Here is a 13,557-nt window from a genome sequence, read left to right as displayed (position 1 = left end):
CTCCTTCAATAGCAGTCACTTATTCTGACACTGTAATAAAATAAAGATATTGAAGATCATTTCACACATTTTCACATAAATTATGGCTTTCAGCCATGTATATTACCCATAGATTAATTTGCCGCTAATTGTTCGAGAATGATGCTTTCCACAACTGTTCACCATGTCATGTTAAAGATCATGGTTTAATCATGAAACACACCAGGGACTGATATACTCCTCAGTTGAGTTTATTTAAAACAGTGAAACATATTAAAGCTTATGAAGCAGATATTCCAGCAAACCAATTGATTTCTGGGCTACAGCAACTTGTAGATTTAATGTAGATTGACTGCCATACAGAGTTGCACAGAACACATAACAATCTTAAAGCTAAACTCTCATAAGGGCAATGTATGCATATATCCATAATCAGGCTTCTAGCACATCAATAACCATTCACCACAACTTCTTGCTGAAAGGAATATAGTTAACCCGTGATCCATAGTCAGAATTCTGCAGCAACAGACTTGCCTTGTTAAGTAATCTGTGCAGGGGTCTTGTGAAAGACGTTTTGTAAGCCCACATTGGTTTAGCTCAGTTGACTAGATGGTGTGATGCCAATAATATGGATTCAACTCCTATCACCAGCTGGGGTTACTATGAAGGAGTCTCCTTCTCAATGTCTCCCCTCACCTTAAGTATGGTGGCCTTCAGGTTAAAACACCACCAGTTGTCTCTGTAACTACAGAGCATCCCTACAGTCTAGTAAGATTATGTGGACACCACCACAACAACTAGGATGCCGTCATCAACTAACCATTTATGTTCTTCAAAAGTGATAGTGTCTTAGATGGATGTGACCTCCCTTTCAATAGCTCCGTTAGGTGGCTTCTTATTCAAGTGATCTAGAGAGCATCTCTCACACATTATACCTGTGAGGCAGAAGGCTTGTCAATCTAAATCAAAGGCTTTCTTTGAGGATGTAACAACTGCAGTGGATGTCCTAAATTTGGCTTTCAATAAGATCTTTGATACAGTTACTCATCACTCAGGGATAAGCTTGTACTGAAAATAAAGTGGAAATGTGTTACAATGATAAATAAGTGGTTGCCTGATGTGGTGCAGCTGTGCAATTTCCACAAATTACTTCAGCACAATTAATTACCAAAGCTTCTTTAGACACTAAGCAAGCTCTATGATCAGAAATGATATGATGATTTTTGAATTATAAATGTCTGTGATTGTGCAAGTATACGCTTGCTCATCTGTTACCAATAGTGCGCTGGAATTCATTCCAACCCATAATGTAAATTAAGTAAATTACATGAAATTTGCATCAACTTCAATCAGTTCAAGATTATATTAAAGGAGTGACACAGATGCCTATTGATACTCTTAATTCAATGAGAATCGTTGAGATTGATTGTTGTTAAGAAATGGAATTTTGGTACTATATTGTTTGGAATTTCTCATGGTAATTTCACTATTATCAAAATGTTTCACTGATTGATGATGGAATAGATCATGTAAAATAGACTATTATTGTTAATATATCAATCCTATTTCCTCTACAGCACTTGACCAAAAACCACGAAAGAATATGCCATTTTATGAAAACGTTGATAATGTACCAGATATGGGTATGTATGCTAGTTGCAAGCTATATACAGTTAAGTGTCACTAATAGTTTCATTCACCAGAAAGAACAGTGTTTTTGTTCATATTGCTTGTAAATCATATGGGTCATTATTTGCTGCTGAACAATTTACTTCCTGATGCATCGGTAACAAATAATCTAGCCTGATCTTACTAATTCACACTTCCACAAAATGTGGATCCAGTTATGGAGACAAAAATATTAGGGCGGAATCTTAACTACCCATTCTGTTGAAGCAATTTCCTTTGCAAGATCTGAAAAACATTACATTGGAAGAGCAGATTGATAAATTGGGCTTATGCTCGAAATGTCGATTTTCCTGCTCCTTGGATGTTGCCTGACTAGCTATGCTTTTCCAGCACCACACTTTTCAAAGTTCTTTCTAGAGGCCAAACTTGTGAGAGGAGGCAAAAAGTGGCAAGGGGGCCACCCACTCACTGAGCAGTCAATAGTCAACATGAATATTTACGTACCAAAGGGTAGCCAAGGGCTCCACAAAGCCTCCTATATTTAACACCCACAACAGTTGCAGGCATTAGTGGGACACAGTTGTAAGCCATCAGATAGAGGGGATTGTACCCATCTTCACAACTTAGAAGCTCTGGCTTTTTAAAAATACAAATGGAAGTATCTATGCCAAAATCCCACCTATTCTAGTGGGGTTGGCATTTCTGTAGGTTCTCTTATTTGGCCTTCAGTCTGGAGTAACCTTCCCATGTTCATTAAGTAGACAGTGGATGTGGAGTTAGCCTGTTGGGAGATAGACTCCTATAAGAGCACAATAAGACCTAGAAATAGTTTTCTATCAGGACATTTTTTTCTCCAGGGTAATATTCCATATGTTACCTGGTGGGGAAAAACAAGATAAACCTTCACCCAATCACAAAAAAATCTGTCCATCCCCAACATCCACTCTTTGCTTTACAGCACTGAGCCAATTTTTCAGAAATACTGCCATTTAGTCTTGAATTCCAAATATTTAATAAAGTGCTTGGCACTTGGTCAAATACCTTTTGCAGATCTAAGTATATAATATGGATGATGTCATAACAGAAACTTCAATGTTACCTCATCAAAAAATTCAATCAAGTCCCAAAGCATGTTCCAAACACAAAACTGTTACACAGGCAGAAGGAAAGGTGTGCTCACATTCCCCTTCTTCTCCCTTTTCATACCAAAATGTTTGACTTCACATTTAGCCACTTGTATTGATCTTTCCCTTCAGGCCCTTTGCAACTTGTTGTCCTTCTCCACCTATTGCCACTATAATGAAAGAAAGATATTGAAGGTCATTTCATGCATTTTCACATAATTTATGACTTTCGGCCATGTATTTTACCTGTAGATTAATTTGCCACTAATTGTTCAAGCATGATGCTTTCCACAACTGTTCACCATGTCAGGAAAAGATCATGTCTAATCATGAAACACACATCAGATGAATTTATTTAAAACAGTGGATGGAGCCAAATTCCATCAAAATTCAGGTCTTTTCATAAAATCAAGCTTCCATCGCAAGATAAAACAGACTTTTTGAAGATAGCATTTTAAAACTACAGACAACACAAAGACAAATAGATAGGTACACCAATACAGGAACATTTCTGCAGGCTACACAATGACATAGATTTAGTCGTGAATATTAATGGTCATATGACATTTAACAAGGATAGGATATTAAAGGTAGGAATGTGGTTCCACTAATTAAGAAATTGTATTAGCACAATGGAGATAGATATATACTGGTCATAAAGGCTTCTACAAATATGTAAGGAAAACAAAATTAGTGAAGACACATGCAGATGCATTCTGATCAAAAACTGGTGAAACCATGAAGGAAACAAAGATATGGCAAAAAATAATTGAACACAATAATTTGGTTCTGCTGTCACAAAAGAGGGCACAAATAACCTGCCAGAAATGCTAGAGAATCAGACATCCAATGAGAGGGAGGAATTGAAGGAAGTCTAGTTGAATTAAGTAAATGTGAGGAGGAGATTTAATGTGGTTAAAGGCTGAGAAATCACGAGGGCATGACTCCCTGAAAAGGGAAAGAGAGCAAAAAGAGAGAGAATAACAGACCAGTTAGCCTAACACCAATAGTGGGAAAATGTTGCAAACAATTACAAAAGACAGGATAACAGAGCATTTGGAAAACATAGAGGAGATTGGACAAAGCCAGCATGTGCTTAAGAAAGACAAAAATCTGGAGTTTTTTGAGACTGCAACTAATAAAATAGATAAGGGAGAACTAATAGATGTAGTGCATTTTGATATTCAGAAGGTTTTTGACAAGAGTCCTCATAAGAATTTGGTGGGCAGCATTAAAGAACATGAATTGGGATAATATGCTAGCGTGGATCTTTAGTTAGTTGTTAGACAGGACATAGAAACTGAACATAATGGGTGTTTTTCCAAGTGGCAGGCAGTGACTAGTAGGATACTGCAAAGATCAGAGCTTTGGTCCCAGATACTCACAATACATATAAGTGAGCTGATGAGAGAAAAAAAATGATATTTCCAAGATTTCTAAATACAAAATTGGATGAGATTGTGAATAATGATGGAGATACAAAGAGGCTTCAAGGTGATTTAGACCAATTGGGTGAATGGGTAAATGATGGCAGTACAAATGTGAAGTGAAACATTTTGGTATGAAAAACAGAAAGGCGGAGTTTTATTTAAATATTTAGATGCTGGAAGATGTAAATGTAGAAAGGGATCTGGGTGCCCTTGTACACCAATCAGTGAAAGTAGACTGGCAGGTATGTAATTTTGAACAATCATATGCTTTTCTTTAAGTTTGATACTACTTTTAAACATTTTAAACTCAGCAGTTCTAAAGAAGTGTTATACTGAATTCAGACAGTTAATTCTTTGTTTCTCTCCCCATAGAAGACAGTGTCTGAGACTGGAATTTTAAACTTAAATAAAGGAAAAGACAATCATTAGGGAATGAAAGCAAAGATAGCTAAAATGAATTAGCAAATTTGATGAAGGGATAGATCAACAGAGGTGCAGTTGCAAATATTTGAAAGAATATTTCAGAATATGCATTCCACAAAATACAAAATCTCCAAGAGGAAAACCCAACATATGTGGTTAACTAAATTTTTTAAAAGTAGTATCAAATTTAAAGAAAAGCATATGATTGCGCAAAATTATATACGTGCCAGAAAATTGCAGAGAACATGGAATAAGAAGCAAAATACGCTGAATACAAGAAATGAAAATGTGGATTATGAGCATAGAATGCTATTCAGAAATATTAAAGTCAGATAGTAAGAATTCTATATATTAAAAAGAAATGAGTTAACAAAAGTGAGTATTGGCCATATGGAAGATGAAAGTGAAATATTACAAATACAGTGAAGGAAGATGGCAGATGAATTTACCAATATTCTGTCTTCATTTTCGATGAAGCAAGTAATAACCCAGATAAGCTTCAGAGCAAGAAATAAAAAGGAAGGCAGAAACGCAACTATCAGGGAAGTGGTTATTACTGTGGATTGACAACTCCCTGGCAGAGTTCATCCTTCATTTTAAAATATGTGGCTGGTGTGATTGTTACTTTATTGCTTTTAAATTCCCCAAAGTTCCCTAGATTCAAAAAAATGTCATTACATTGGGAGATAGTGAAAGTAACTCTTTTACTTAAAAAAAGGGAAGGAGAAAAAGAAAAACACAACACCCCAGGTGAGCGGCATATCTGGCATAGAGAAGATTATAAAAGCTATTATTAAAGCCAGTATGGCAGGGCACTTAGAAACATTCAAGGTTCCAACATGTTTTTATGAAAAGGAACATGTTTAATTCCAATAACTGGATGATTATGAGGAAATAACATGCTGTGGATAAGGAGGAAACAATGTATTGCGCTGTATTCTTCTGTATTTAGATATTCACAAGCATTTAATATAACATCACAGCAAAGGTGTAGGGGCTAACATATTGGCATGAAGAGAAGATTGGTTAGCTAACAAGAAATGGAGAGTAGGCATAAATGTGGCATTCTCTGGTTGGAAAGATGCTCAAAATGATGCAACAAAACAGTGGGGCCTCAATATTTTACTATTTTTAGATTAGATTACTTACAGTGTGGAAACAGGCCCTTCGGCCAAACAAATCCACACTGATCCACAGCCACCCAGACCCATTCCCCTATACCTAACACTACGGGCAATTTAGTACAGCCAATTCACCTAACCTGCCTATTTTTGGACTATGGGAGGAAACTGGAGCACCAGGAGGAAACCCACGCTGACACAGGGAGAATGTGCAAACTCCACACAGACAGTCGCCTGAGGCGGGAAGTGAACCCGGGTCCCTGGCACTGTGAGGCAGCACTGCTAACCACTGTGCCACCATGCCACCCATATAGGTCTCTTTATATAAGTCACTTGAGACTGAGAGTCAGATTACTAAACATGTTGTTGATTCAAATGTAGAAAAGTTAGTGAGGAAGAAATAAAAAGGTTACAAGGTGATTTAGACAGGTTAAGTGAACCTCAAAGACCGAGCAATGGAGTACGGTGTGAGAAAATGTGGAACTATTCATTTTGGCAATAAAATAATAGGTAGCATATTGTTGAAATTCTGAGAGGTTGAAAAGCCTGAAGAGTCAAAAGAACCTGAGAGTCCTAGTGCATGAATTATGGAAAGTTAATATGCAGGTACAGCATATCATTGAGAGAGGAATTGAATATAAAAGTAGGGATGTTATGCTTCAGTTAAATAAGACATGAGAAAGATCACACCTGGAGTACAGTGAACAATATAGGTCTCTTTATTTAAAGAAGGATGCAAGAGCTTTGGAAGTAATTCTTGAAAGATTCCGGAGATTAATATCTGAAGTTGCGGATGCCATTCCGAAGAAAGTTTGCATCTACTTCAGTTTAGAGGAGTAAGAGGCAACTTGAATGAAACATAAAAGATAGTGAGACATCTTTTCAGGGCATATGTGGAAAGATGCTTCTTGATGTGAAAGAATCCAGAACTAGGGATCATTGATTAATAATAAGGAAGAGATGAGAATTTTTAAACATGGCAGGTCTTTGGAACACTCTTCCTCAAAATGCGGTGGAAGTAGACATATTATTTTTAAAGAGTTGGATAGAATTGAACATAGAACATCGAACATTACAGCGAAGTACAGGCCCTTCGGCCCTCGATGTTGCGCCGACCTGTCATACCAATCTGAAGCCCATCTAACCTACACTATTCCATGTACGTCCGTATGCTTATCCAATGACCACTAAAATGTACTTAAAGTTGGTGAATCTCCTACCATTGCAGGCAAAGCATTCCATTCCACTACTACTCTCTAAGTAAAGAAACTACCTCTGACATCTGTCCTACATCTATCACCTCTCATTTAAAGCTATGCCCCCTCATGCTCACCGCCACCATACTTGGAAAGAGGCTCTCCCTGTCCACCCTATCTAACCCTCTGATTGTCTTATATGTCTCTATTAAATCACCTCTCAATCTTTTTCTCTCTAATGAAAACAGCCTCAAGTCCCTCAGCCTTTCCTCGTAAGACCTTCCCTCCATACCAGGCAACATCCTAGTAAGTCTCCTCTGCACCCTTTACAAAGCTTCCACATCCTTCTTATAATGCAGTGACCAGAACTGTACACAATACTCCAAGTGCGGCCGCGCTAGAGGTTTCTGCAGCTGTAGCATAACCTCATGGTTCCGGAACTCAATTCCTCTATTAATAAAAGCTAAAACACTGTATGCCTTCTTAACGACCCTGTCAATCTGGGTGGCAACTTGCAAGGATCTGTGTACCTGGACACCGAGATCTCTCTGCTCATCAACACTACCAAGAATCTTACCATTAGCCCAGTATTTTGCATCCCGGTTATTCCAACCAAAGTGAATCACCTCACACGTGTCTGTATTAAACTCCATTTGCCATCTCTCAGCCCAGCTCTCCAGCTTATCTATGTCTGTCTGTAACCTACAACATCCTTCGTCACTATCCACAACTCCAACGACCTTAGTGTCGTCTGCAAATTTACTAACCCATTTTTATAAAAATGACGAAAAGCAGTGGACCCAACACCAAACCTTGCGGTACACCACTGGTAACTGAACTCCAGGATGAACATTTCCCATCAACCACCACCCTCTGCCTTCTTTCAGCAAGCCAATTACTGATCCAAACTGCTATATCTTCCACAATCCCATTCTTCCACATTTTGTTCAATTGTGGGGAACCTTATCGAACGCCTTGCTGAAATCCATATACACCACATCAACCGGTTTACTCTCATCTACCTGTTTGGTCGCCTTCTCAAAGAACTCAATAAGATTTGTGAGGCAGGACCTACCCTTCACAAAACCGTGCTGACTATTCCTAATCAAATTATTATTTTCTAGATGATTATAAATCCTATCTCTTGTAACCTTTTCCAACACTTTACCAACAACAGAAGTAAGGCTCACTGGTCTATAATTACCAGGGTTGTCTCTACTCCCCTTCTTGAACAGGGGAACCACATTTGCTATCCTCCAGTCTTCTGGCACTATTCCTGTAGACAATGACAATTTAAAGATCAATGCCAAAGGCTCGGCAATCTCCTCCCTGGCTTTCCAGGGCATCCTAGGATAAATCCCATCCAGCCCAGGGGACTCATCTAGTTTCACACTCTGCAGGATTACTAATACCTCTTCTTTGTGAACCTCGATCACACCTAGTCTAGGAGCCTGTATTTCAGTATTCTCCTCGACAATATTGGCACTTCCTAGAGTGAATACTTTCGAAAAATATTCATTAAGCGCTTCCCTTATCTTCTCTGACTCCACACACAACTTCCCATTACTATCCTTGATTGGACCTAATCTTACTCTCGTCATTCTTTTGTTCCTTAAATACCTATAGAAAGCCTTAGGGTTTACCTTGATCCTATCCGCCAACAATTTCTCATGTCTCCTCCTGGCTCTTCTGAGCTCTCTTTTTTAGGTTGTTCCTGGCTACCTTGTAACCCTCAAGCGCCCTAACTGAGCCTTCACATCTCATCCTAACATAAGCCTTCTTCTTCCTCTTGACCAGAGATTCCACTTCCTTCGTAAACCATGGCCCCCGTGCTCTACAGCTTCCTCCCTGCCTGACAGGTACATACTTATCTAGGACACACAGGAGCTTTTCCTTGAATAAGCTCTACATTTCTAATGTGCCCATCCCCTGCAGTTTCCTTCCCCATCCTATGCTTCCTAAATTTTGCCTAATTGCATCATAATTGCCTTTCCCCCAGCTGTAACTCTTGCCCAGTGGTATACACCTATCCCTTTCTATCACTAAAGTAAACATAACAGAATTGTGATCGCTATCACCAAATTGCTCACCTATTTCCATGTCTAACTGTAATCAGGGATTAGCTGGTATGTGGAGTAATCAGATCACAAAATGAGTGGCAGAATAGGTTTGAGGGACTGAGTGGTATACTTCTGATCCAAGTTCATTTCTCTGTGTGATTTCAATGTTTTCAAACTTTAAAAGTGTTGAAACGACTTAACTACAATATTGGCTGATGCTTAATATGTTTGACATTCTCTGGCTGCAGTTTGAATGAACCTGGTTTTATCGTCAGCAATGTGATTTTCTTTTGATCCTGTCAAAGAGAACATCTTGTGCTGAGTATAAAAATGTTGAAAACATGAACTGCAGAAACTGGCGAGGAAAGCTGAATTTTATGCTTTTGTGTGGATCTGGCTGGTTCTTCAAGCCTGGAGTTCATAATGTATTAGTTTTATGTTAATAACTAATGTCAGCTCTCAGATTTCTGCACAGATGGGAAACATACTAATACAAACAGTGTTATCTCTCTCCTCATTTACTATGCAGAAATAAGGATTCTAAAACACACACACTTCAACAGACTGAAAACAGTGAAGAAATTTCATGAAAGTAATAAACGTATTTCATAGGACATGCCATGGAAGTAGTACACTCCCAAACATGACAAATGCTCACATCAGACAGCACTGTATCAATATCAATGTAATCTGTTTGCTCACCAATGTACTTCCACTGTTAAAATAGTGTTTTGTTTCTTGACAGAATGTGATCAAAATTCAGAAGCAAGTGTGGCAATGTATGAAAATGTGGATGACATAACAAACACCAGTAAGTAGACAGTAATTTAAAAGCAAGACAGAAACCCATGGCATTAAAGGACCAGGAACTGGTTGAATATTTTGTTGTTAGGTGACAGAAAAGATTAATTAGAAGTAAATGATTTTTCAGACTGGAAGCACGGTGGTTTTCCTCAAGGGTCAAAATGCAAACCACTACAACTTCTGATAGAGTCATAGAGTCATAGAGATGTACAGCACAGAAACAGACCATTCAGTCCAACCCGTCCATGCCGACCAGATATCCCGACCCAATCTAGTCCCACCTGCCAGCACCTGGCCCATATCCCTCCAAATCCTTCCTATTCATATACCCATTCAGATGCCTTTTAAATGTTGCAATTGTACCAGCCTCCACCACTTCTTCTGGCAGCTCATTCCATACACGTACCACCCTCTGCATGAAAGAATTGCCCCATAGGTCTCTTTTATACCTTTCCCTTCTCACCCTAAACCTATGCCCTCTAGTTCTGGACTCCCCCACCCGAGGGAAAAGACTCTGTCTACTTATCCTATCCATGCCCTTCATGATTTTATAAACCTCTATAAGGTCACCCATCAGTCTTCAATCCTCTTTGTTACTTTTTCAAAAAACTCAATCAAGTTTGTGAGACATGATTTCCCATGCACAAAGCCATGTTGACTATCCCTAATCAGTCCTTGCCTTTTCAAATACATGTAAGTCCTGTCCCTCAGGATTCCTTCCAATAGCTTGCCCATCCAGAGAAGGTGCAAAACTTGACATCAGGCTCACTGGTCTATAGTTCCCTGGTTTATTCTTAACACCTTTCTTAAACAGTGGCACCATGTTAGCCAACCTTCAGTCTTCTGCCACCTCACCTATGACTATCAATGATACAAATATCTCAGTAAGAGGCCCAGCAATCACTTCCTTAGCTTCCCACAGAGTTCTCGGGTACACCTGATCAGGTCCTGGGCATTTATCAACTTTTATGCATTTCAAGACATCCAGCACTTCCTCCTCTGTAATATGGACATTTTGCAAGATGTCACCATCTATTTCCCTACATTCTATATCCTCCATATCCTTTTCAACAGTAAATACAGATGCAAAATACTCATTTAGTATCTTCCCCATCTCCTGCGGCTCCACACAAAGGCTGCCTTGCTGATCTTTGAGGGTCCTATTCGCTCTCTATTTACCTTTTAGTCCTTAATGCATTTGTAAAAACCCTTCAAATCCTCCCTAACCCTATTTGCCAAAGCTATCGCATGTCCCCTTTTTATCCTCCTGATGTCCTTTTTTAGTATACTCCTATTGCCTTTGTACTTTTCTAAGGATTCATTCAATCAATCCTGTCTATACCTGACATATGCTTCCTTCTTTTTCTTAATCAAACCCTCAATTTCTTTAGTCATCCAGCATTCCCTATGCCTACCAGCCTTTCCTTTCACCCTAACAGGAATATACTTTCTCTGGATTCTCATTATCTTATTTCTGAAGGTTTCCCATTTTCCAGCAGTCCCTTTACCTATGAACATCTGCCCCGAATCAGTTTTCGAAAGTTCTTGCCTAATACCATCAAAATTGGCCTTACTCCAATTTAGAACTTCAACTTTTAGATCTCATCTATCTTTTTCCATCACTATTTTAAAATAAATAGAATTATGGTCGCTGGCCCCAAAGTGCTCCCCCACTGACATCTCAATCACCTGCCCTGCCTTATTTCCCAAGAGTAGGTCAAGTTTTGCACCTTCTCTGGATGATACATCCATATACTGAATCAGAAAATTTTCTTGTACACACTTAACAAATTCCTCTCCACCTAAACCCTTAACACTATGGCAGTCCCAGTCTATGTTTGGAAAGTTAAAATCCCTGCCATAACCACACTATTATTCTTACAGATAACTGAGATCTCCTTACAAATTTGTTTCTCAATTTCCCTCTGACTATTAGGGAATTTGAGATTAGGGAAATCCCAATAAGGTGATCAAGCTTTTCTTATTTCTCAGTTCCACCCAAATAATTTCCCTGGATGTATTTCTGGGAATATCCTCCCAAGTACAGCTGTAATGCTATCCCTTATCAAAAATGCCACTTCCCCTCTCTTGCCTCCCTTTCTGTCCTTCCAGGAGCATTTGTATTCTGGAACATTATGTTGCCAGTTCCTATCCATATAATGAGCAGTACATCTGTACTTGTTATATAATTTGAAAATTTGCAAATGATACAAACATGAAACTATATAATCAGTGAAGAGTGTAATAAGACTCTCTGGGAAGATATCTGGTAAAATGTGGAGAAAAATGGCAGTTAACGTTTAAGGCAGAGATGTCAGAAATGATCAATATTTTAAAAGAATAATGAGAGGCAATATAATCCAAATGGTTCAATTTTAAAGGGGACATTAAAAGAATAGATACATGGGAATACACATCAGAAATGACAGAATAAGTTGAGGGTTCTTGTGAACAGTGGGCACCCTCATGCCTCAAAGTATTTCATTGCAGAAAAAGGTGTGCGACTAGAGAACACAGAAGTAAAGTAATTGGCAAACGAATGAGAAGTAAAATAAGAAATAATAAAACACCTTGCATAATACATTGTCTGAGACTGTGGTGGATGCAAATTCAGTAATAACTTTCAAAAAGACATGGAGAAATACTTGAAAGGAAAAGAGTTGTCAGGCTACAGGAAGATTCAGGATAATCCAAGATGGAGGACAAGAAAAAAATCTAGCTGTAACAGGCTGCTCCTTTTTTGAGGTATTTCAGGTGTTAGAGGTGATTTCCTCAAATACCAGGAGCAGCAATTACTGTTTTATATGCTGTTGCAATTGTTTTGGAACTTTGGCAAAAAAAGTCAAAACAACAGCAGTTTTAAAAGGAAGAAACACAAAGCAAGCAAGCAGGTGGTCTGTGAGGGAGAGACAGAAAGAAACCCCCACTGTTAACTGACACAGCAGTGAACCTGCAGTTATTCCCCTTACTGTTTGAATTCAAGTATTGGAGTGTGTCCAAGAAAACTTAACAAACAGCAAAATTCACAACTGATATTGGAAGAACCTGTTTGGGAGAAGTCAAAGCACAGAAACAGATAAGTAAATAGTTTTAAATAAAGCCTTGCTGTAAATCTACAATAGTGAGTGGAATGGGTTCTTTCTTGATTAATTGTTTTGATTGGGATTTGTCTCTTGATTAAATTTTAAAAATGTAAGCAATAAATGTTAAGTTAGCCTGGAGCGGTGTTTTGGAGAGCAATAAGACGGTGCTATTGTCTGGGTCTGTAGATTGGAAGGGTCAAACTGGCCTCTAATAGAATGATATGCTCTTCTTGTTGGATGTGGGAGTTTCGGGAGAGTTTAAGCGTTCTTGAGGAATATATCTGCAATAAATGTTATTGCGAATCCTGTCAAATTCAATGAATCGGTTGGAGCGACAGTTAGAGGCAATGAAAAATTTTCAAGAGCTAGGGATGCGATGGATGGCAGTTATAGGAAAGGAGAAAATCCACAGATAGTCATGTAGATGGGTTAACTCCAAGAAAGGTAGGAGAGGTAGGTGTGTAGTACAAGAGTTCTCTGTGGCTATCTCCATTTCAAACAAGTATGCTGGTTTGGAAAATGTCAGGGGTGGTGGACTTTCAGAGGAATATAGCAAGAATAGCCAAGTTTCTGGTCTCAAGACTTGCTCAAATGTAATGAGGGGTACATCGGGTTCTACGCTATCAATTCTATTAGGGGACTCTCTAGTCAGGAGCACAGAGAGACGTTTCTGTGGCCAGCAGCAAAAAATCAGAATGGTGTGTTGCC

General features: G+C 38.7%; 1 protein-coding gene across 3 annotated transcripts in view; it reads left to right on the top strand.

Annotated features, from left to right (window-relative positions):
- Window positions 1-13,557, top strand: part of LOC132820741 (T-cell immunoreceptor with Ig and ITIM domains-like) — a 67,062-nt gene that overhangs the window by 29,611 nt on the left and 23,894 nt on the right. For all 3 annotated transcript variants that reach the window (XM_060833011.1, XM_060833010.1, XM_060833012.1), the window contains 2 exons: window positions 1,557-1,622; window positions 9,708-9,773. In XM_060833011.1, the coding sequence (XP_060688994.1) occupies window positions 1,557-1,622; window positions 9,708-9,773 (132 nt within the window). The remainder of the gene's footprint in view (window positions 1-1,556; window positions 1,623-9,707; window positions 9,774-13,557) is intronic.

Source organism: Hemiscyllium ocellatum, chromosome 12 (genome assembly GCF_020745735.1).
Source record: "Hemiscyllium ocellatum isolate sHemOce1 chromosome 12, sHemOce1.pat.X.cur, whole genome shotgun sequence".
In the NCBI taxonomy this organism is placed as follows: Eukaryota; Metazoa; Chordata; class Chondrichthyes; order Orectolobiformes; family Hemiscylliidae; genus Hemiscyllium; species Hemiscyllium ocellatum.
The sequence above is the reverse complement of the archived record's forward strand: the minus strand, read 5'-3'. Positions and strand labels throughout refer to the sequence as shown.